General features: G+C 40.1%; 1 protein-coding gene across 2 annotated transcripts in view; it reads left to right on the top strand.

Moving 5' to 3' along the window:
• The window catches only part of csrnp3 (cysteine-serine-rich nuclear protein 3), an 85,932-nt gene that overhangs the window by 45,539 nt on the left and 16,552 nt on the right, over positions 1-23,841 (top strand). Inside the window, exons 1-2 of one of the 2 annotated variants that reach the window (XM_067410140.1) lie at positions 4,954-5,190; positions 17,521-17,721. In XM_067410140.1, coding sequence (XP_067266241.1) covers positions 17,523-17,721 — 199 coding nt within the window. In that variant the 5' untranslated portion in view covers positions 4,954-5,190; positions 17,521-17,522. Of the gene's footprint in view, positions 1-4,953; positions 5,191-17,520; positions 17,722-23,841 lie in introns of those variants that run through there. The other variant, XM_067410139.1, reaches the window with a different exon arrangement.

The raw sequence follows: 23,841 nt of genomic DNA, 5'->3' as shown, positions 1-23,841 counted from the left end.
CTCAGTGAGGCCTGCATATCCAGCAATGACATTTCCTGTCTCAAGATCCATTAATGTTCTAAAAACACATTTAAAAACACTGTTTCATAACGCTCCGAAGCTTCATGAAGCAGTGTTTTGAAATCGGCCATCATGAATCATGATTCAGATCATGTGTCAAACCGCCAAAATGCTGAAATCATGTGACTTTGGCGCTCCGAACCGCTGATTCAACACACTGATTCATTATGCTCCGAAGCTTCATGAAGCAGTGTTTTGAAATTGGCCATCACTATATAAGTAGTTATTTTGTTGTATTTGGCTCACCAAATGGATCTTGAGAGAGGAAATGTCATTGCTGGCTATGGAGGCCTCACTGAGCCATCGGATTTCAACAATATCTTAACTTGTGTTCCGAAGATTAACGAAGGACTTACGGGTGTGGAACGGCATGAGGGTGATTAATTAAAGGGTTAGTTCACCCAAAAATGAAAATTATGTCATTAATGACTCACCTTCATGTCGTTCCAAACCCGTAAGACCTTCGTTCACCTTCGGAACACAGATTAAGATATTTTAGATTTAGTCCGAGAGCTTTCTGTCCCTCCATTGAAAATGTATGTACGGTAGACTGTCCATGTCCAGAAAGGTAATAAAAACATCATCAAAGTAGTCCATGTGACATCAGTGGGTTAGTTAGAAGTTTTTGAAGCATTGAAAATACATTTTGGTCCAAAAATAACAAAAACTACGACTTTATTCAGCATTATCTTCTCTTCCGAGTCTGTTGTCAATCCGGGTTCACGACTCCGCAGTGACACTGCTGACGTGTTATCCGGTGCGCCCAAGCTTCGTTTACAGTCTGGGGGAGACGCACGCTGTATTCAAGCTATTCTACATTGTTTGTATTTTGGTATTGCTATATTTTTTAAAATGGTGCATAAGTGTGCATGTCACGGATGTCCTAATCGCCAAAAACAACCACGTAAAAATGCATTACCAACGCCGACAGATGAAAGGATTCAATGGAATCAATTCAATGTAATCAATTCAATTGAAAGGATTCCGGAAGAGAATACAGTGCTGAATAAAGTCGTAGTTTTTGTTATTTTTGGACCAAAATGTATTTTCGATGCTTCAACAAATTCTAACTAACCCACTGATGTCACATGGACTACTTTGATGATGTTTTTATTACCTTTCTGGACATGGACAGTCTACCGTACATACATTTTCAATGGAGGGACAGAAAGCTCTCGGACTAAATCTAAAATATGTGACCCGAGGCGTTTCTCAATGTCAAGGAAGGATCCTCGGAAGCCAGAATTTCGAGGATGCTACGTCATCGACATCCGTCAAAGGACTGTTCCAATGTCGAGGATCCTCGGAATTTCAAACAAGGACTGAGTCCTTCGTTCGAAAAATATCCCATACACAGGAAAGGATGCATATGTGTATCCTTCGCGCTCGCAAATCACCCACAATCCTATGCGTGCAGCTTTGCAATCTTGTTCAAAAATGTTTTAAAAAAATGTTGGACGTTAGCGGGCAATATGCTTTCAAATGTAAGTATATTTACGTTACCAAACATTTGTTATAACAGTAGTAAATATGTCAGATAAATAAAGTGTAACGTTTAAATGCCAGTACAAATTACTACCGTATTGATATTATAAATTATACAAATACAAATTACGTTATTGATGGCTAACTGAACCGGACCGTTGTTAGCTTGTTTGCCATCACCGGCATCCTTTATAAATAACTAGTTAAGTTGTCTAAAGTAATTTAACGTTAATATTATACCATTATACCATTCACAGCGTTATTCATAGCTTTCTCGTATTTTTTAACAGGGACCAAGGAACAAACGGAGGCGTTCATACGTCTCCGTGTAGAAAACAAGCAGCTGTTTACCGGGGGGTAATGACGCAATGACGTGCACTTGCTAGTCTGTTCCATTTACGTGTTCTCTAAATGCTAAAGAGGAGCGTCTCCTAGACTCTGAGGGAAGTGACTTGGAAGGACTAGTCCTGCCAAGGAAGTATCCTTGACATTGAGAAATGAGTCGGAAGTCGCAACGTTCTATTTTAAGATATGGGCCGATAATGTGGAAAAACAATGAAAAAAATCGATTTTTTTTTTAAAGGTAATTTAAAAAAACAGACTTTCAAAAATAATCTCCCAAAGTTTCGTAGTCCAGATAATTGAGTAAAGGTATTTAAATGGCTATTAAATTTGACATGGTTTTACTAAATTCGCTGGAAATGAACTTCTCAACTCCTCTTGTCACTTATGAGCATTTCCCGGTATCCCCTGAAACGTCATTATCTCTGCTCTACAAATATGGTGTTACACGTTGTATAGAACCAATCAAACAGCTTAGAAATGTAAACACACTGACCTAAACGCTGATTTTTAACAATGGGAAGCCCCGTTTCGACTGACGGGCACGCGATCGGTCCAGCCATCCTCCTGTCAGACTAGCGCGCCTTATAAAATAAAACTCCCATTTGCGTGTCTCTCTTTAAAAGCCAATAAAAATTGAATCCATATAGTTAGCACAAAAATTATTTTTGCATACAAAACCAGAGACTTTAAGCTTTCATATCAAGCCTCCAACATGCTTCTGTTGCGTTGTTTTCACCCTCTAATGAGTCTGTGAAATATGCGTTTACAACAAAAATAGCACAGCCGCTAACTGAATACAAGTATGTTTATTTCACGTGCTCATAACTTCATGAAAAATGCAGATCATAAAAATGGCACATCAATATTTAAAGAAGATTCTCAAGATTAAAATGAATCCAAAATCAATATAATATATTGTGTTGTTCACAAGATATTACTCACGGAATGATTTAACATAACGTTACTTGGCTAAAAACATGTCTCTCATCTCTCCGGGATGCAGTGTGTATCCAATGATCCCGGACCCATCCATGTTCGTTTTCCAACGTGGAATAACACAAAATATGTATCATCTTAAAGCTTAGAATCTCATCTTTTTAATGCATCTAATCATTTTGAAAACCTCCTAACGAGTGCTGAGAAGTGCCTCTAACCCGGAGTTTACCGCCCGTTGGCGCCACCTGGCTGCGGAAAAAATGAACAACAATTTTTCAAACTATTCTTTATGCTATCACCACGAAATTTGAACCAGATGCAGCTCACATATAGGAGAGCATCACCAAAAAATATTTTTTTAGCGATCTTATTGTGTTCCTGAGTTATTCCATGTCAAATAATAAAAAAGTAAAAAAAAAAAAAAAAAAAACAGTTTATATATATAAATATATAGATATTTATATATATATATATATATATATATATATATATATATATATTTGTCTTTTATCAGCTGTTTCTCAGCAAAAAAAATGTCCAAATGTAATGTAATTTATATGTTCTTAAAATTTTAAATGTTTTCTATCAAATGATACCTACCTTTTGACTCTCCTTGCTACAGTTTTGGGGTTATGAGTCTTTACTTTTATGTGTGTCGCTCAGAAAAAAAAAAAAAAAGAAAGAAAAAAAAAGAAAAAAAAATCCTTCAGGTCTTAAAGGGTTAATTCAGATAAATACTTTCAAATCATTTGAGTTTCAGCCTGGTTTATTTTTATATATATATATATATATATATATATATATATATATCTATATATATATATATATATATATATATATATAAAAATGTCTTTGGTCAAATTAAGCTGTAAAATAAATAGTTTATCCCTTTTAATGCAATGGATTTTGAAAGATATCAACAAAAAAACGGGCAAAAAACTTTAAAAGCGATTTTCTCAGGTTTTCAATTTGAAAAAGAGGGCAGACGACCATAATTCAAATGTGTATATCTTTAAAACCATTCAAGGTATGACTTTGACTAGGATATCATTTTAAAGCTTATCGTCTCAACTTTCCATTGATACCAAAATCTCAATTTTGATATTTGGGTCACTGTGACTCATTTTGCTGGATCAGGTCACATATCTTAATCTGTGTTCCGAAGGTGAACGAAGGTCTTACGGGTTTGGAACGACTTGAGGGTGAGTCATTAATGACATAATTTTTGGGTGAACTAACTCTTTAATGACCAAAATCTATCTACGCTATAATATTTATTATACTCATAACTATATCTAACAACATAGATGTTTTTTGCTGAAAATTCCATGGATTTTTAAAAAAATATTAATCATGTAGATATGACTATAATCCAGTGAATCAAATAAAACCTACTTCATCTCAATTGATTATTCAAACAGATGGTTCCTATTCTAAAGTTAGATTGGATGAGCCACATTCAAAAATCAATTCAATTCTGTATCAATGCAGTAAATCCCATTGTTGCTTATTAAACACCTGGTATCAAGTTCTTCTCATCTTGACATGTTCAAGACATGCTGCATTCTGTTGTGTTCCAACATCAGAAATGTTTCTTGAGCAGCATGATTAGAATGATTTCTGAAGGATCATGTGACACCGAAGACCGTAGTTATGATGCTGAAAACTCATCAGGAATAAATGACATTTTAAATGTAATTTATAAACATTGTACCATCACACTGTATACCTCCAGCTGCAACGTTTAGTGTGTTTGTATGTGAGATTGCTTGTGAGTCACATCACCCGCCTCAAAAGGAGTATTTATGAAGCACAAGTGCAGCACAAGTTCATTAGCACAAATCCCATTGAGCCCAAGCGTGCGTGTTTGACTGTTTCTATTAGTGTTTTTGGCTCATTTGTGGGTGCCCTCATTCACCTCTACAGATTATGGTGCTGTGCCGGCTATCGACTGTCTCTCCGCTGTCTGTTTTCCCTCTCTCCCTCCCTCTCATGATGGTAAAAATATCTGCAGACAGAAGGAACACAGGCACAGCTCTCTCTCGCTCTCTCTCTCTCCCACCCATGTGATCTCTCAGGCAGGCGTCGCTGTGCACAATCTCCAGCCCTCCGCCGGCTGCAGCTAATGAGTCTTTGTGTGGCTCGAGCGAATGAGAGCGAGTCTTCGGTCTGTTTTAGACCGGAGCGTATGCTAACAGCAGTGGAGACCGGGAGCGCACGCTTTTCCTCTCTCGCCCCGGTCTCCTCTCGAGTCCGAGTGAAATGGAGGGCCATCATTCAGCACATCTCATCTGGCTCTGAAAAGGCTCCTCTGAGAGAAGTGCTGTGGTGAGAGGGAGGAGAGTAACGCAGCGGTGGACGCAGGTTGGTGCATTTTGAAGCGAAAGCATGACTCGTGCCCTGTTTCTGTTCTGATGTGTCACGCCAGGCCTGATGGGAAATCTGAGGTCAGCTTCCTTGAGCGCTCGCCTCTTTGACCTACAGTATAGGGGGTAATGCTGGGTGACATGCTGGTAGAAATGTGTCAACAGGTAGAGATTTTGCAATTATAATGAGGTAGATTTGTGTCACAAACTAGTCAAGATGAGGAACTTGTTGTCAAGTTAACTGTTTATGGTTGCCTAGCAACATCGCAACTAGCTGCATTAATATGAAATTTGTTTTATGTGCTTCACAGGTCAGATATGTATGTATCACCACAGGATTGTATTAATATAAAAACATATATAAATATATATAAAAATATATAGATTATTCAATATATTAAATAGAGATTATTCCAAAATGTATTACCACATACTTGTATCAATATACCAATATATTATTAATATGTATTATACAATATTTATTAACATGTGAATCTTTTTAAAGAACAATTATAGATATTAAATGAAATAAATATTATATATATATATATATATATATATATATATATATATATATATATATATATATATATATATGTTTTATAATTTGAAGTTCTGATATCATTCCTTTGTTTTGAATATTTTTTTTGTTTTGTGTCCAAGTTAAAAAAAGAAAATGATCAACTGAAATGAAGCACCTTTAATTTGTAAAAAGAAATATATTGATATAGATTATCCCAAAATATGCATATTAACCTTTTTTTGTAGATGAATATATTAAATATAGATTTTCCCAAAATATGTACTACCACACGATTGTATTAATATTTAAACTTTTTTAATTAAATGTATGAAATATAGATTTATCGCAAAATATGTACTACCACATGATTTTATATATATATATATATATATATATATATATATAAGAGAGAGATAGATAGATAGATAGATAGATAGATAGATAGATAGATAGATAGATAGATAGATAGATAGATAGATAGATAGATAGATAGATAGATAGATCTATATTTAACATATTTATCTATCGCAAAATATGTACTACCACATGATTATATTTGAATAAATTAATTATATTAATTAAATTAATTATATTATGAATAAATATATTAAATATAGATTTTCCCAAAATATATATTACCAACTGACTGTATGAATATATATAAAAAAAAATATATTAATTAAATGTATGAAATATAGATTATCCTGAAATAGGTATTACCACTTGATTTTATTAAAAATCTATTTTCTATTTTCTAAATCTATTTAACTATATTGTGATATGTACAGTTAGTGTGATATAAAATTTCTCGTATCATGATATAAGACTGTGGTCGTGTTGCCCAGCCCTCTATAGGGCTCCTCGCAGCGCTCAGCATCCGCTGCCAAGAAGTATTGATCGCTATAGGTTGTCAGTGCTGCATTGGCACCGCTAAAGTACATGTGTATTTGTACATGTGCGTGTCCGGATTGTACAGAGCTCGTCCGGGGAGTGGCTGTTTTTGTCTCTGCTGGGTTTTTGCTGCAGGATTTTCACTTGTAACATACTGCAAGTGTGCTGTGGAAAACTACAGCAGCTAAGAGAAGACAAAGGGAGAGAGAGAGAGAGGCAGAACTGGAGATGTAGAGGAGAAATAGCTAGCTGTGTGTGGAGAGTCCGTCTCTCTTGTACAGCAGTCAGCTCCTGTTACCTTGGGTTAGCTGGAGATGTCATGCCGATTCATTGTGTCAAGAAATGGGAAAAGTTGCTCCTCTCGCTGTAGTTTTCATCTCAAACACGGGATCTTCAATATTGGCCGCTTTAAAGCTGCAAGTAGCATCTGCTGTAAGAAATGTTGCAGTGTAAGTGCAGACCAGAATGATTTTCTGTCACACTTATTTCATCAATGAATTCCCTCTGATTACAGATGCGGCGTTGCAGGAGCGTTTATTTTCGGATCTTGAGGGTGTGTGTGTGTGTGCGGTAGATGCCCCACAAATGAAAAAAAGCAAAATGACTCTCAAATGTGAAATTCACTATTTGTGCAAGTGTATTAGCGTCTCCATGGCAACCACTTTGGGTATCGCAGAGCAGCGCCGCATCCGCTGAGGACGGAAAATGCGAATGGATTTTCAACAAGGGGAACTAATTATGATGATTACGAGAAAATTGACTTACATTGTGTCTCCAAAACTAGAGGAGCCATTTCCAATTATTGCGAACCTCCTGCATCAGGCCGGACCGCTGCGGGAAACAGCGGGATTCAAACAGATCTGGGGCTTAGATCAAGGGAATTTTTGGTGCTTTCAGGAACGATCCAGTCCTTGTAAGCAGGGAAAGTCTGTAATACCTTGTGAAAGATAACAGTTAGCATTCTTATTCATCTCATGGGGACTCCACTTTTTTACCTATTTTGTCACACACCAGACAAAAATGCTGAATCTGATTGACTAAATAAAGTAATTTCTTATTTAAAAAAGTAATTGATTTCTTAATTTCTTCTCCAGCAATTACAAATGACTAGAAAGGTCATGAAAAGGTCATGAGAATTTGTTGGTCAAAAAGTGTGGGAACCAGTGCTATTTTAGTACTACTGTCATATTTTGTATGTTTTTATTTTTATATTTTTAGTTTTAGTAAGTTTTAGTAATTTTTATGTCTATTTATTTATCTTTATTACTATTATTTTTTTATTATTTTTAATTTTAGAATTAACATTTTATAAAATAAATTTTTATAATATAAATATTTTTATATGTCTATATTTATTTATTTTTATTACGATTTTTTTATTATTTTTAATTTTAGAATTAACATTTTATATAATACATTTTTATAATATTATATATACACATCATAATACACACACATTCAAATTTTTATATTTTCAGTTTACGTTTTAGTAATTTTGTTTTGGGTTTTTATAATTTTTTGGTTTCTTTAATATGTCTATATTTTTATTTTAGAATGAACATTTTATATTAATTTTTGTTGTATTTAATTTTAACATTTTCCTGGGCAGCTATAGCTGAAATAAAATAAGTTTACTTTTTTATATATATATATATATATATATATATATATATATATATATATATATATATATAATATAATATAATATATATATATATATATATATATATATATATATATATATATATATAATATTTTTTATTTATTTTTTTATTTTTTTCATTTAAAGGTCCAGTGTGCAATATTTAGGAGGATCTATTGACAGAAATGCAATATAATATACATAACTATGTTTTCAGTGGTGTATAAAGACCTTAAATAATAAACCGTAATAATATAATGTTATAATAATGTATTTATGAGCCATTTCTATCTTCATATACCGCGGGTCCCTTTACATCAAAGTTGCCATTATGCACCACCATGTTTCTACAGTAGCCCTAAACGGACAAACTGCTGTCTCAGATGATGACATATTTGTCCTGTGTCGGCCACCGTAGCTTCTCTATGTGCTTCGAAAGGGAGCGTCGAGCAGTGGACTGAGCCGTTGGTTGCAATTCGCAACCTCACCGCTAGATGCCTCTAAAAATTACACAATGCACATTTAACATTTATTTTATTTCAACTAACGGACATTTTTTATGTTTTTAGTAAACTATAATAATAACCCTGGTGGGAACATTGCCTAACGGAATCAAATAGTTTCAAGACGATTACTGGGATGCCGCCTTAAAGGTATCTAGCATGTAGCCTTGTAGTACATACTGTAGTAGAGTTTTCAGGGGGTTCTGTTGCTCAGGTTCAGAGTAGGTGCTTTCAGTGTGTCTGTAGAGAACAGAGCCGTGTTCTGTCCTTATGGGAAGGAGACACATTCCGCAGCGCTGCTGTGGTTTGGAGGCTCTCCAGCTGCTGTTTTCACCACACACACACACACACACACACACACACACACATACAGAGGAACAATAGGCCTCAGCTGAGACCCATGGAGCCCGCGGGCCGAGGCTGGTCTTGCCCAGGGGTTAAACTGGGCCGGAACGAGCTGGAACAGCGTTCTAGTGTCATGCAAGACTCTATCCTGCTGCAGATTCTGACCCTTTCTGAACCCAAAGGGATTTTATTGGGTTCTCTATTCAGTACCGGATTAGAAATCTAGCACAATTGCTTTATGATGTGAAAAAAAATATTATATAAATAGTCCACTCTAGCTCTTTTCACATTGTACTCAACCCTGGATTGTCATCGGTCTAAACCCTGCTTTTAACGGTATACACTGAAGGGGAAAATTTTCAAAAGGTGACAGAAATACCTCTATAGTCCGAAAAGTCCAATTAGGATAAACTTGAAGGTACAATTATATGAGGATGCAAAATGTATATATTCCTATCATATAAATAATTGTATAATTTATAGTTGTGTTTTTGAGGATGGAGCATCTTGTCATCATCATCAGATTTTAGTGTTCCCGTACCTCCGAACCCCCAGTTCATCCGCCGCTCTGCTGGGGCTTCAGACACCCGACGGCTCTGTGAGACTTGCAGTGTGAAACAACACATTCCCTCCTTCAGTAATGAGGCTGCCAGCCAGTCTTCTTCTCTCTGGTGTCCTCCTTTCTGCGTTGTGTGTGTGTGTGTGTGTGTTTCACTCTTCTTATTTCTGCCTCAACTGTAGCTGCAGAAATAAGCAGGAGACGGGAGGGAAAAGATACTGTCAGGATGTGCTGCTGCAGCGTGTGAAATCTGTCCAATCAAACAGGTTAAACAAAACAAGAACAGGTTTATTACATGCAAGAGCAAAAAATCTTAAATTTTGCATTTTCTAAAGAAAGTAAAACTCGCACTCTCAATTCATTTTTCATTTTTAATTCATACTTCATTTTTACTATAATACTAGCTTATTTCTTTTTGACTTCATTCATGAATTAATGTTTACGGATTAACTTAAATCCTCTAAACTTTTTATTAAATACTCCACACAACTACTAGTTTGCATGATAATTCCTTTGTTTTCAATCATATTTTATAGTATAGCATATTTTATAACATTTTTAATACATATTGCCTTCATTTAATCTCGTTGAACATTTAACATTTAGAAGCAATTCAAGTGTGATTGACTAGTCTCTGTTGTCCTGTTTCCACCATAGCAGGGCTGGATCTCATGCCGGAGATGACTCGTGTTCGATGGGGAAACTGCTAACTTCAGACCGCCGCCTGCGTTTCACTCGTAGCCGAAAAATGCTGTGACTGACTCCATAACCTGTCCATAAATAATCAGTGTACAGTTCTGAGATCATATTTTAACATCCTAAGTATTTATATTATGTATCTTTTTGAATAAAATGATACAATTTTATGCAAGGCATCAGGCGTTTCCATCATGCTAAAAGACCGACGCGACACTCGTTTAGGTGACTCGCATCACGCCCCGTTTATGTTGCTTTGTTAAACGACATGCAGAACAATAACACATTTTTAGATAAAATAAAATGTACACAAACCTGTATTTTACTGAAGACATGCACCAAATTGATGGAGCTGCACTGCTCTCTCCTGAAGAGGGCGTAAAAAGCCCTCAATAATAAATAACTCAACCCTTGAGTTGTTACGTCTGACCCGGGAGCTGGGTAACACAAATGCTACCCAAGCACTGGGTCGTTACGTCTGACCTGGGAGCTGGGTAACACAAAAACTACCCAAACACTGGATTGTTACGTCTGACCCGGGAGCTGGGCAACACAAAAACTACCCAAACACTGGGTTGTTACGTCTGACCCGGGAGCTGGGTAACACAAATACTACCCAAGCACTGGGTCGTTACGTCTGACCTGGGAGCTGGGCAACACAAATACTACCCAAGCACTGGGTCATTACGTCTGACCCGGGAGCTGGGCAACACAAAAACTACCCAAACACTGGATTGTTACGTCTGACCCGGGAGCTGGGCAACACAAAAACTACCCAAACACTGGGTTGTTACGTCTGACCCGGGAGCTGGGTAACACAAAAACTACCCAAACACTGGGTTGTTACGTCTGACCCGGGAGCTGGGTAACACAAAAACTACCCAAACACTGGGTTGTTACGTCTGACCCGGGAGCTGGGCAACACAAAAACTACCCAAACACTGGGTTGTTACGTCTGACCCGGGAGCTGGGTAACACAAAAACTACCCAAACACGGGGTCGTTGCGTCTGACCCAGGAGCTGGGTAACACAAAAACTACCCAAACACGGGGTCGTTGCGTCTGACCGGGGAGCTGGCTTAACACAAAAAAACTACCTAAACACTGGGTTGTTACATCTGACCGGGAGCTGGGTACCACAAAAACTACCCAAACACTGGGTTGTTACATCTGACCGGGAGCTGGCTTAACACAAAAAACTACCTAAACACTGGGTTGTTACGTCTGACCCGGGAGCTGGGTACCACAAAAACTACCCAAACACCGGGTCGTTACGTCTGACCAAGGAGCTGGGTAACATAAAAACTACCCAAACACCGGGTCGTTACGTCTGACCCAGGAGCTGGGTAACACAAAAACTACCCAAACACCGGGTCGTTACGTCTGACCAAGGAGCTGGGTAACATAAAAACTACCCAAACACCGGGTCGTTACGTCTGACCCAGGAGCTGGGTAACACAAAAACTACCCAAACACCGGGTCATTACGTCTGACCCAGGAGCTGGGTAACACAAAAACTACCCAAACACCGGGTCATTACGTCTGACCCAGGAGCTGGGTAACACAAAAACTACCCAAACACCGGGTCATTACGTCTGACCCAGGAGCTGGGTAACACAAAAACTACCCAAACACCGGGTCATTACGTCTGACCCAGGAGCTGGGTAACACAAAAACTACCCAAACACCGGGTCGTTACGTCTGACCCAGGAGCTGGGTAACACAAAAACTACCCAAGCACTGGGTTGTTACGTCTGACCCAGCAGCTGGGTAACACAAAAACTACCCAAACACTGGGTTGTTACGTCTGACCCGGGAGCTGGGTAACACAAAAATTACCCAAACACTGGGTTGTTACATCTGACCGGGAGCTGGCTTAACACAAAAAACTACCTAAACACTGGGTTGTTACGTCTGACCCGGGAGCTGGGTAACACAAAAACTACCCAAACACTGGGTTGTTACGTCTGACCGGGAGCTGGGTAACACAAAAAACTACCTAAACACTGGGTCGTTACGTCTGACCAAGGTGCTGGGTAACACAAAAACTACCCAAACACTGGGTTGTTACGTCTGACCCGGGAGCTGGGCAACACAAAAACTACCCAAACACTGGGTTGTTATGTCTGACCCGGGAGCTGGGCAACACAAAAACTACCCAAACACTGGGTCGTTACGTCTGACCAAGGTGCTGGGTAACACAAAAACTACCCAAGCACTGGGTCGTTACGTCTGACCTGGGAGCTGGGTAACACAAAAACTACCCAAACACTGGATTGTTACGTCTGACCCGGGAGCTGGGCAACACAAAAACTACCCAAACACTGGGTTGTTACGTCTGACCCGGGAGCTGGGTAACACAAAAACTACCCAAACACTGGGTTGTTACGTCTGACCCGGGAGCTGGGCAACACAAAAACTACCCAAACACTGGGTTGTTACGTCTGACCCGGGAGCTGGGCAACACAAAAACTACCCAAACACTGGGTTGTTATGTCTGACCCGGGAGCTGGGCAACACAAAAACTACCCAAACACTGGGTCGTTACGTCTGACCAAGGTGCTGGGTAACACAAAAACTACCCAAGCACTGGGTCGTTACGTCTGACCTGGGAGCTGGGTAACACAAAAACTACCCAAACACTGGATTGTTACGTCTGACCCGGGAGCTGGGCAACACAAAAACTACCCAAACACTGGGTTGTTACGTCTGACCCGGGAGCTGGGTAACACAAAAACTACCCAAACACTGGGTTGTTACGTCTGACCCGGGAGCTGGGCAACACAAAAACTACCCAAACACTGGGTTGTTACGTCTGACCCGGGAGCTGGGTAACACAAAAACTACCCAAACACGGGGTCGTTGCGTCTGACCCAGGAGCTGGGTAACACAAAAACTACCCAAACACGGGGTCGTTGCGTCTGACCCGGGAGCTGGGTAACACAAAAACTACCCAAACACCGGGTCGTTGCGTCTGACCGGGGAGCTGGCTTAACACAAAAAAACTACCTAAACACTGGGTTGTTACATCTGACCGGGAGCTGGGTACCACAAAAACTACCCAAACACTGGGTTGTTACGTCTGACCCGGGAGCTGGGCAACACAAAAACTACCCAAACACTGGGTTGTTACGTCTGACCCGGGAGCTGGGTAACACAAAAACTACCCAAACACGGGGTCGTTGCGTCTGACCCAGGAGCTGGGTAACACAAAAACTACCCAAACACGGGGTCGTTGCGTCTGACCCGGGAGCTGGGTAACACAAAAACTACCCAAACACCGGGTCGTTGCGTCTGACCGGGGAGCTGGCTTAACACAAAAAAACTACCTAAACACTGGGTTGTTACATCTGACCGGGAGCTGGGTACCACAAAAACTACCCAAACACTGGGTTGTTACATCTGACCGGGAGCTGGCTTAACACAAAAAACTACCCAAACACTGGGTTGTTACGTCTGACCCGGGAGCTGGCTTAACACAAAAAACTACCTAAACACTGGGTTGTTACGTCTGACCCGGGAGCTGGGTACCACAAAAACTACCCAAACACCGGGTCGTTACGTCTGACCAAGGAGCTGGGTAACATAAAAACTACCCAAACACCGGGTCGTTACGTCTGACCCAGGAGCTGGGTAACACAAAAACTACCCAAACACCGGGTCATTACGTCTGACCCAGGAGCTGGGTAACACAAACACTACCCAAACACCGGGTCGTTACGTCTGACCCAGGAGCTGGGTAACACAAAAACTACCCAAACACCGGGTCATTACGTCTGACCCAGGAGCTGGGTAACACAAAAACTACCCAAACACCGGGTCGTTACGTCTGACCCAGGAGCTGGGTAACACAAAAACTACCCAAGCACTGGGTTGTTACGTCTGACCCAGCAGCTGGGTAACACAAAAACTACCCAAACACTGGGTTGTTACGTCTGACCCGGGAGCTGGGTAACACAAAAATTACCCAAACACTGGGTTGTTACATCTGACCGGGAGCTGGCTTAACACAAAAAACTACCTAAACACTGGGTTGTTACGTCTGACCCGGGAGCTGGGTAACACAAAAACTACCCAAACACTGGGTTGTTACGTCTGACCGGGAGCTGGGTAACACAAAAAACTACCTAAACACCGGGTCGTTACGTCTGACCCAGGAGCTGGGTAACACAAAAACTACCCAAACACCGGGTCGTTACGTCTGACCCAGGAGCTGGGTAACACAAAAACTACCCAAACACCGGGTCATTACGTCTGACCCAGGAGCTGGGTAACACAAAAACTACCCAAACACCGGGTCGTTACGTCTGACCCAGGAGCTGGGTAACACAAAAACTACCCAAGCACTGGGTTGTTACGTCTGACCCAGCAGCTGGGTAACACAAAAACTACCCAAACACCGGGTCATTACGTCTGACCCAGGAGCTGGGTAACACAAAAACTACCCAAACACCGGGTCATTACGTCTGACCCAGGAGCTGGGTAACACAAAAACTACCCAAACACCGGGTCATTACGTCTGACCCAGGAGCTGGGTAACACAAAAACTACCCAAACACCGGGTCGTTACGTCTGACCCAGGAGCTGGGTAACACAAAAACTACCCAAGCACTGGGTTGTTACGTCTGACCCAGCAGCTGGGTAACACAAAAACTACCCAAACACTGGGTTGTTACGTCTGACCCGGGAGCTGGGTAACACAAAAATTACCCAAACACTGGGTTGTTACATCTGACCGGGAGCTGGCTTAACACAAAAAACTACCTAAACACTGGGTTGTTACGTCTGACCCGGGAGCTGGGTAACACAAAAACTACCCAAACACTGGGTTGTTACGTCTGACCCGGGAGCTGGGTAACACAAAAAACTACCTAAACACTGGGTTGTTACGTCTGACCGGGAGCTGGGCAACACAAAAACTACCCAAACACTGGGTTGTTATGTCTGACCCGGGAGCTGGGCAACACAAAAACTACCCAAACACTGGGTTGTTATGTCTGACCCGGGAGCTGGGCAACACAAAAACTACCCAAACACTGGGTTGTTACGTCTGACCCGGGAGCTGGGTAACACAAACTACCCAAACACTGGAAAAATAACCACCCAAAAGGCTTGGGTAGAAAAAATTACCTATGCTGCGGTGTTGGGGATGGTTGCCAGGGCGTTGCTATATGGTTGCTATATGGTGTTACACAAGATGTATTTAAAGACATTGTAAACACACATCCCTGACGCACATTCTATATTAATGCATCATGTTGCTTGGCAACCATAAACATCCTTCAGGCTAATATTAATTGGAATGATTCAATTTCTCTTTGGGTACTTCACGTCATTGTAAAATGACTGATTTAAAAATAAAAAAAAAAAAAGTTCTGAAGATCCAACTTATTTTTACAAAAGTCTACCGAACATTTCTTTCCAATTGATGCCTTTGAGTCTGATTTCATTTTATTTTGAGTCATGCTGTGTCCTTGTACTATGATTAATAAATTCCTGAATCTGAGGTAGCTGGTTTATGAGTGCAACTCTGAAAACTCATCTCAAGTTTCCCGTTTGTTTTCTTTCCTGAAGACACTCTATCAAACACAGACAAAATTGACTTCCTGGAAGGTTGAGGTAGAATTCAATTAGAAGTTTTTTTTTCCCTCTGCTTCCATCTGCGGTCCTGTGAGGCCTGGTGATCAATGGCGGCGAGGAGGAGGACAGGAAAGAAGAGGAGGATGTGTGCTCTAACGCTTATCACTAATTGAGTGCTTTGAGGATCGGAGTGAATGGAAGCTTGATATAGAGCAACAACGGCTGACCACTTTTTCACTGGCCTGCGTTCTGAGACGAGTTATATTACAATGTTTTGTTTGAAGCAAAAGAAGAGTTTGAAAACAGAAAAAAGTCTTTCATGAGGGAATGCTCATCCTGTGAAGCATAGTGAGTGATGGAAGTGAATCAGAAATTATGTTACAATGTAAAAAAAAAAAAAAAAAAGATCAAATAATATATTGCGTTGGAAAAAAGTGTCTGCTAAATGCATAAATACAGTAAATGTAAAATATATGTGTGTGTGTATACTGTATATATAAATATACACACATTTATGCATTTGGAATATGCATTTGAAAAAATATAAATATATAAGTAAATTGCTTATATATTTGCATTATATATACAGCTCTGGAAAAAATTAAGTTAATTTTTTCCAGAGCTATATATATATATATAATATATACACACACTGTATATACATATTCTGCAATAAAAATATAATTAAAATGAATAAAATATATGATTAAAAATAGGGGAGTTCGGGGAGACTTGTGCTGCATTCACGTCACCTCGTATTTACCGGATTCTTGAAATGACAACACGTGACATTATATTCAGAGCTGCTCACGTCCTTTTGGTCCTTGGACTGGGAATTATGCGTTTCCATGGCACCACTATCATATTTCAGAAAACTCCCAGCTTACAAGCTGTAATTACGAGCTCTACGAGGACGTGAATGCTTTTTACAAGCAGGAATATCGTAGCTACAGGAATTACGAGGCCGCGTGAACGCACCTTTAATTCCATCATTTGCAATGGTTTATGGGAGTGGACAGGCATTTACATTGTCAAGATAACAGCGATTTGATCAGTGACGGCGATTAGTGGATCTCTTTCCAGGATTATGGGTAGAGTAAATACTCTCTTGAGTAGGTACTTATTTTGAATAAGTAATTACTTTGCGACCGTTAAAAAGGTACAATCTCAAAAGTATGAATGTCATCTGGACGTACTACATCCGCCATGTTGTCATTATCATGTGACCTACAAGTGTCAGTTGCGTCGCTTCACTGCCATTCACAAATCCTCTCCCGTGGCCTCATGAGATAGTAAAGTGTCCATCATATGCACACCTCGTCAGAAGTAGTAGGTCATCCGGGTACTTTTTGCCTACTCTTGTATGAATACTGTACTTTTGTCACATACTGTTTTTCACCTACTATATAGTAGAGAAGTGTGCGATTTCAGATGCACACACTGACTTGTGGCTTCTCCAGAAATATGCATCCTCAAAATCCAGTTATCACTGAAATAACACAATATATCATTAAAATGTATCTCCTATGGAGAAAATAAAAGGAATTTTTACTTCAGGAACTCTCTCTTGTCTCTCTCTCTCTGGTGCAGACATGAGTGGGATTCTGAAGAGGAAGTTTGAGGAGGTGGAGGGGGCGTCGCCCTGCTCGTCACTGAGGGAGTCGGAGGAGGAGGAGATCTCAAGCACTGAGAGTGGAGACAGCAGCGACAGCGTCAACCCATCGGCCTCGCACTTCACCCATTCTTCATCAGCATCATCCTCAACATCAACACACATGCTGCAGCGGACAGGTGAGGCAGAGAGCTACAGTTACACTGAGCAAAAAAAAATTGCAATAGGATTTCCTTTGAAGTAATTTTCACTCTGAAATTGCTAATAAATTTCACAAATAATTACAAAGAAATGGAAAGGACCACCCCATAATTTTTTTATGTGCATATTAAACTCTTGTAGGTGAAGTATTTATATAATGAAAAGAAGTTTACACAATTATTAATATGATTAGCAGGGCTCAACATTAACTTTTTTGCTCTCCAGCCACTGTGGCTAGTAGTTTTCCAAAGTTACTAGCCACTCAGCATTTTCACTGGCCACAATTTTGACATCGATACCATGGGGAAACCTGGCATATAGATATTTTTAATATTATCTCATAATTTGTCATTAGGCTGCTGTCACTTTAAGACCTGATGCACGGATCCATTATACTGTTACACATGCGTTTTCTTTCTCAACTGTTTATGTTCACTTAAAACATAACTGACTGTGTTTACATGAATACTTAGCATTTTTTACATTATTTTGTGTGTATTTGATTGTTTAAGCAAGAAAAGCAGCGAAAAATAACTGAATTAAGTACTGAGAGGTGGTTTTATGTGTGCGCACATTGGGTGTGAACACAAAATCTGCAGGAATGAGTACAATTATGTGCAATATGCCAAAATTCAAGTCCTGTAACACCAACAATATTCATCCGTGGCAAATGAAACCAGTGAGTAAGAGGCGGGTTTGTGTGTCAACTCGCTGTCGGAAAGATGAGAGAGAGAGAGAGAGAAAGCCCAGCTGGTCTTTCTTCTGTGGAAAATCAGTATTGGAAGCATTTCAGATATTTCAGTATCTCTTTGTATTGAAAAATCAATATTTTTGTATAGTATAGTGTAGTTTATAGTGTATAGTGTAGTTTATTATTTTAGATGCCTTTTTAAAAGACTACAACTGAAAAATGTATATATTATATATAAAATTGGTGGGTGTTAATGTCAAGCCCTGATCATTAGCATTATTACTGACTTAATATTTACAAGAATGAGAGCCTAGTTTTAAAAATAGAAAGGCTGGCAGGTCAAACAAATATTTATTTTATTTTTTTTACTCACCCTCATGTTGTTCCAAAAGGAACACAAAAGGAAACATTCTGAACAATCACACAGCAACATTTCATAGTGACCACATGACAAGCTTAAAAAATTAGCAAAAAAAAAATCATAAAAATTAGTCTATATTAACTATTTTGTTACAATTTTTTGGTGAACCGTTCCTTTAAAACTAATGACAATTGGCACAAAACATTTTTCTCATTACTTTAAAGCACTGAATTGCGGGTATATGAGGAGGAAGATGGGAAATACCGTTTCCCAGAGAATGTCTCCAGGGAAAACACTAGCTTGAAATTGGTTGCAGAAAATAGAAAATGGCCCTTTGAAAGGAAAATTCATCACTGAGATTTGATATTGATCGTCATCACACTGTCTGAAGGGGGCTTGAGAAAATATCCATCATCAGTAAACGTAAAACATCTGGCCTCATGCCGCTAACTATTAAGAAGCTGAAGCGCACATGAGCCGGCGTTTAACTTCATAATAAGACATTCAGGAGCAGTTCACCTGAAAAGCATCAGTTATTATTTCTAGAAAGATGCATTTCTGACACGTCCAGTGTTTGGGAAGCTGCAGTCAATATACTTAAATTGTTGTCCAAAACACCAAAACCTATCAAGAACATGTCCATTCAGACATTGCTTTCATAATATTACCTAATTACAACAATGAGAATCACTATTGAGAATAATGAGAATTACAAAGAAAATCCAAATGTGGAACATTTAGGAACTGGAAACTTTTTATGTGTTTTGGCCATTCATTTACACGACAACTGTGTTTTGGGGGCCTAAAAATGATTTTTGAACATTTTGGGGGTCGTTTTTGAAAACGATACCATTATCACCACCGTGTAAACTACAAAATCTTGTGAAAATGGTGACGTCATGCGTATTATGTAGTGATATCGCCAACTACTTGTCTGGCATGCATTTTTTGTCATTTTACAGTGTTTTAAGTCGTTTTCACGGATCTGTGTGAATGGGGACCGTTTTGACAAGGTTGTCACCTGTACGTGAAAAATGCAAAGGAAAAACATTTCCATTTTTAGTACATTATTGTTGTGTAAATGTACCCTTGGGCCCAAAGAATACTTCACTGTTTACTTGTTCACGAGGGTCAGCATCAGAAGAGTATGTACGTATTATACGTGCATGGCCGGATTTTTGTAAACTTTGTACGTGCAAGTCGCACATGCGCATTTAATTTTTTTGCAATAATTAATTTAACCACAAGGTGGCAACCGAGCCCTGGGGGCGTCAATAGTCAAAGAAAACCTGCATAAACAGAACAGGGCCCTGTCCCAAATCGCAGCCTAAACAATCGTGGTCTTCCTACGAGTCCACACTTTCGTGACATAATTTTGCTTTCACTGTCGGGAAGATTTCTGCTTCGGAGCACGCACTAGTGCGGTCTCAGCAAAAGTGTACACTGAGAGAGGCCATCGACCGCAAAGGGGGCACTCGCGAGACCTAAAATTAACAAATGGGACACACTACTAACACATGTGCATGCGGCAGCCATTGTAAGTCCACTAGACCGAAAGTGCACATGAAGTGTGCCATTCGGGACAGGGCCCAGACCGGAGCTCATGCAAGCTCATGCAAATTGTATTCTTTCATGCTAGAGTTCGCACAAAGGTATTTTCGTGGGTTGTAACTCATGGTGAGAGACTGCTCCAAACTACGCATAAAAAAAAAGTATACCCAAGGTTTAGATGCCTTACAGGGATGGGAATTTAGGTGGAAAATATACTTGAATGTCATTACAATAAGGCCACAGTGCAAAAATGTGCACTTATCTAAAACGGGCATCTTTTTTTTGCCGAATACATTTTTATTATTTTTCCCCCTTTCATTTTAGGGATGAAATGTAATCAAGTAATTTCTTTTTTTTTTTTTTTTTCTCAACCAATCACCCACAACCTAATTCTTCTTCAACACTGAGAAACTTTCCAGATGAGGTACGGACAGGGTAACTTTTTTCCTTTCATAAAGCAAACAATAAGCCCTAAAAAGTGACCACTTCTGAAATAAATACGGATCAATTAAGAACCAATAAACCAAGCTTTTCTGTGAGAGATTGCTTTAGGAAGGCAGTTTTCTCCACCATGTCAATCATTTCTGATGATCTTCAGCACTTTCCCCTCCTTAAATTTGAGCTCTCGTCACCTCTCTGAGGTCTTTTATGTTTTGAGACACTCATCCACTTTGATTCCGTCATTAAAAAATAATTAGAAGTTTATGTGCACCAGATGTCTGCGGATGACCCACAGTGCAGTGAGTCCCAGAGGACGTCCGTTTCCTCCTTTAGAAAGTGCTGCTCTTTCGGCACAGCTTCAGAGAGAGTTTACGTCTACATTAAGATGTGAAATGTAGCTCATAATCGTAAATTACTGACATTCAAATCAACCTGCTGAGGTGAATTCCTTGAACTATTTTTAGCAAAGGAAACACGATGAAAAGCCAGTGACTGTTAGATGCAAACCCTTTGGTGGCATACACATACACATATTCATATACCTTGGTATGCACGTGATACTAATGTTCAAAATTTTGGGGTCATTAAGTTAATTTAAAAGTTCCTTTTGCTCACCAAGGCTGCATTTTTTTTAATGAAAAAAAAAAATTATCATGTGTTACGCAGCACGTTTGAGCTTCAGCAAGAACCAGTGAGGTTCATTCTCTGTCACGCATCACGATTGAGCTTAAGCAAGAACCAATGAGGTTCATTCTCTGTTACGCATCACGATTGAGCTTCAGCAAGAACCAATGAGGTTCATTCTCTGTTACGCATCACGTTTGAGCTTCAACAAGAACCAATGAGGTTCATTCTCTGTTACGCAGCACGTTTGAGCTTCAGCAAGAACCAATGAGGTTCATTCTCGTGTTACGCAGCACGTTTGAGCTTCAGCAAGAACCAATAAGGTTAATTCTCGTGTTACGCATCACGTTTGAGCTTCAACAAGAACCAATGAGGTTCATTCTTGTGTTACGCATCATGTTTGAGCTTCAGCAAGAACCGATGAGGTTCATTCTCGTGTTACGCAGCACGTTTGAGCTTCAGCAAGAACCGATGAGGTTCATTCTCGTGTTACGCAGCACGATTGAGCTTCAACAAGAACCAGTGAGGTTCATTCTCGTGTTACGCAGCACGTTTGAGCTTCAACAAGAACCAATGAGGTTCATTCTCGTGTTACGCAGCACGATTGAGCTTCAACAAGAACCGATGAGGTTCATTCTCGTGTTACGCAGCACGATTGAGCTTCAACAAGAACCGATGAGGTTCATTCTCGTGTTACGCAGCACATTTGAGCTTCCGCAAGAACCAATGAGGTTCATTCTCGTGTTACGCAGCACATCTGAGCTTCCGCAAGAACCGATGAGGTTCATTCTCTGTTACGCAGCACGATTGAGCTTCAGCAAGAACCAATGAGGTTCATTCTCGTGTTACGCAGCACGTTTGAGCTTCAACAAGAACCGATGAGGTTCATTCTCGTGTTACGCAGCACGATTGAGCTTCTGCAAGAACAAGTGAGGTTCTTTCTCGTGTTATGCAACACGATTGAGCTTCATCAACAACCAATGAGGTTCATTCTCGTGTTACGCAGCACGTTTGAGCTTCAACAAGAACCAGTGAGGTTCATTCTCGTGTTACGCAGCACGTTTGAGCTTCAGCAAGAACCAATGAGGTTCATTCTCGTGTTACGCAGCACATCTGAGCTTCAGCAAGAACCAATGAGGTTCATTCTCGTGTTACGCAGCACATCTGAGCTTCAGCAAGAACCAATGAGGTTCATTCTCGTGTTACGCAACACATCTGAGCTTCAGCAAGAACCAATGAGGTTCATTCTCATGTTACGCAGCACGTTTGAGCTTCAACAAGAACCAATGAGGTTCATTCTCGTGTTACGCAGCACGTTTGAGCTTCAACAAGAACCAGTGAGGTTCATTCTCGTGTTACGCAGCACGTTTGAGCTTCAGCAAGAACCAAAGAGGTTCATTCTCGTGTTACGCAGCACGTTTGAGCTTCAACAAGAACCAGTGAGGTTCATTCTCGTGTTACGCAGCACGATTGAGCTTCAGCAAGAACCAATGAGGTTCGATCTCGTGTTACGCAGCACGTTTGAGCTTCAACAAGAACCGATGAGGTTCATTCTCGTGTTACGCAGCACATCTGAGCTTCAGCAAGAACCAATGAGGCTCATTCTCGTGTTACGCAGCACGTTTGAGCTTCCGCAAGAACCAATGAGGTTCATTCTCGTGTTACGCAGCACATTTGAGCTTCCGCAAGAACCAATGAGGTTCATTCTCGTGTTACGCAGCACATCTGAGCTTCAGCAAGAACCAATGAGGTTCATTCTCGTGTTACGCAGCACATCTGAGCTTCAGCAAGAACCAATGAGGTTCATTCTCGTGTTACGCAGCACGTTTGAGCTTCAGCAAGAACCAGTGAGGTTCATTCTCGTGTTGCGCATCACGTTTGAGCTTCAGCAAGAACCAATGAGGTTCATTCTCGTGTTACGCAGCACATCTGAGCTTCAGCAAGAACCAATGAGGTTCATTCTCGTGTTACGCAGCACGTTTGAGCTTCAGCAAGAACCAGTAAGGTTCATTCTCTGTTACGCATCACGTTTGAGCTTCAGCAAGAACCAATGAGGTTCATTCTTGTGTTACGCAGCACGATTGAGCTTCCGCAAGAACCAATGAGGTTCATTCTTGTGTTACGCAGCACGTTTGAGCTTCAACAAGAACCAATGACGTTCACTCTCGTGTTACGCAGCACGTTTGAGCTTCAGCAAGAACCAGTGAGGTTCATTCTTGTGTTACGCAGCACATCTGAGCTTCAGCAAGAACCAATGAGGTTCATTCTCGTGTTACGCAGCACGTTTGAGCTTCAGCAAGAACCAGTAAGGTTCATTCTCTGTTACGTTCTCGTGTTACGCAGCACATCTGAGCTTCAGCAAGAACCAATGAGGTTCATTCTCGTGTTACGCAGCACGTTTGAGCTTCCGCAAGAACCAATGAGGTTCAT

This window comes from Chanodichthys erythropterus, chromosome 14, assembly GCF_024489055.1.
Source record: "Chanodichthys erythropterus isolate Z2021 chromosome 14, ASM2448905v1, whole genome shotgun sequence".
Classification (NCBI taxonomy): domain Eukaryota; kingdom Metazoa; phylum Chordata; class Actinopteri; order Cypriniformes; family Xenocyprididae; genus Chanodichthys; species Chanodichthys erythropterus.
Note: the sequence above shows the minus strand (reverse complement) of the source record. Positions and strands in the feature narration are given on the sequence as shown.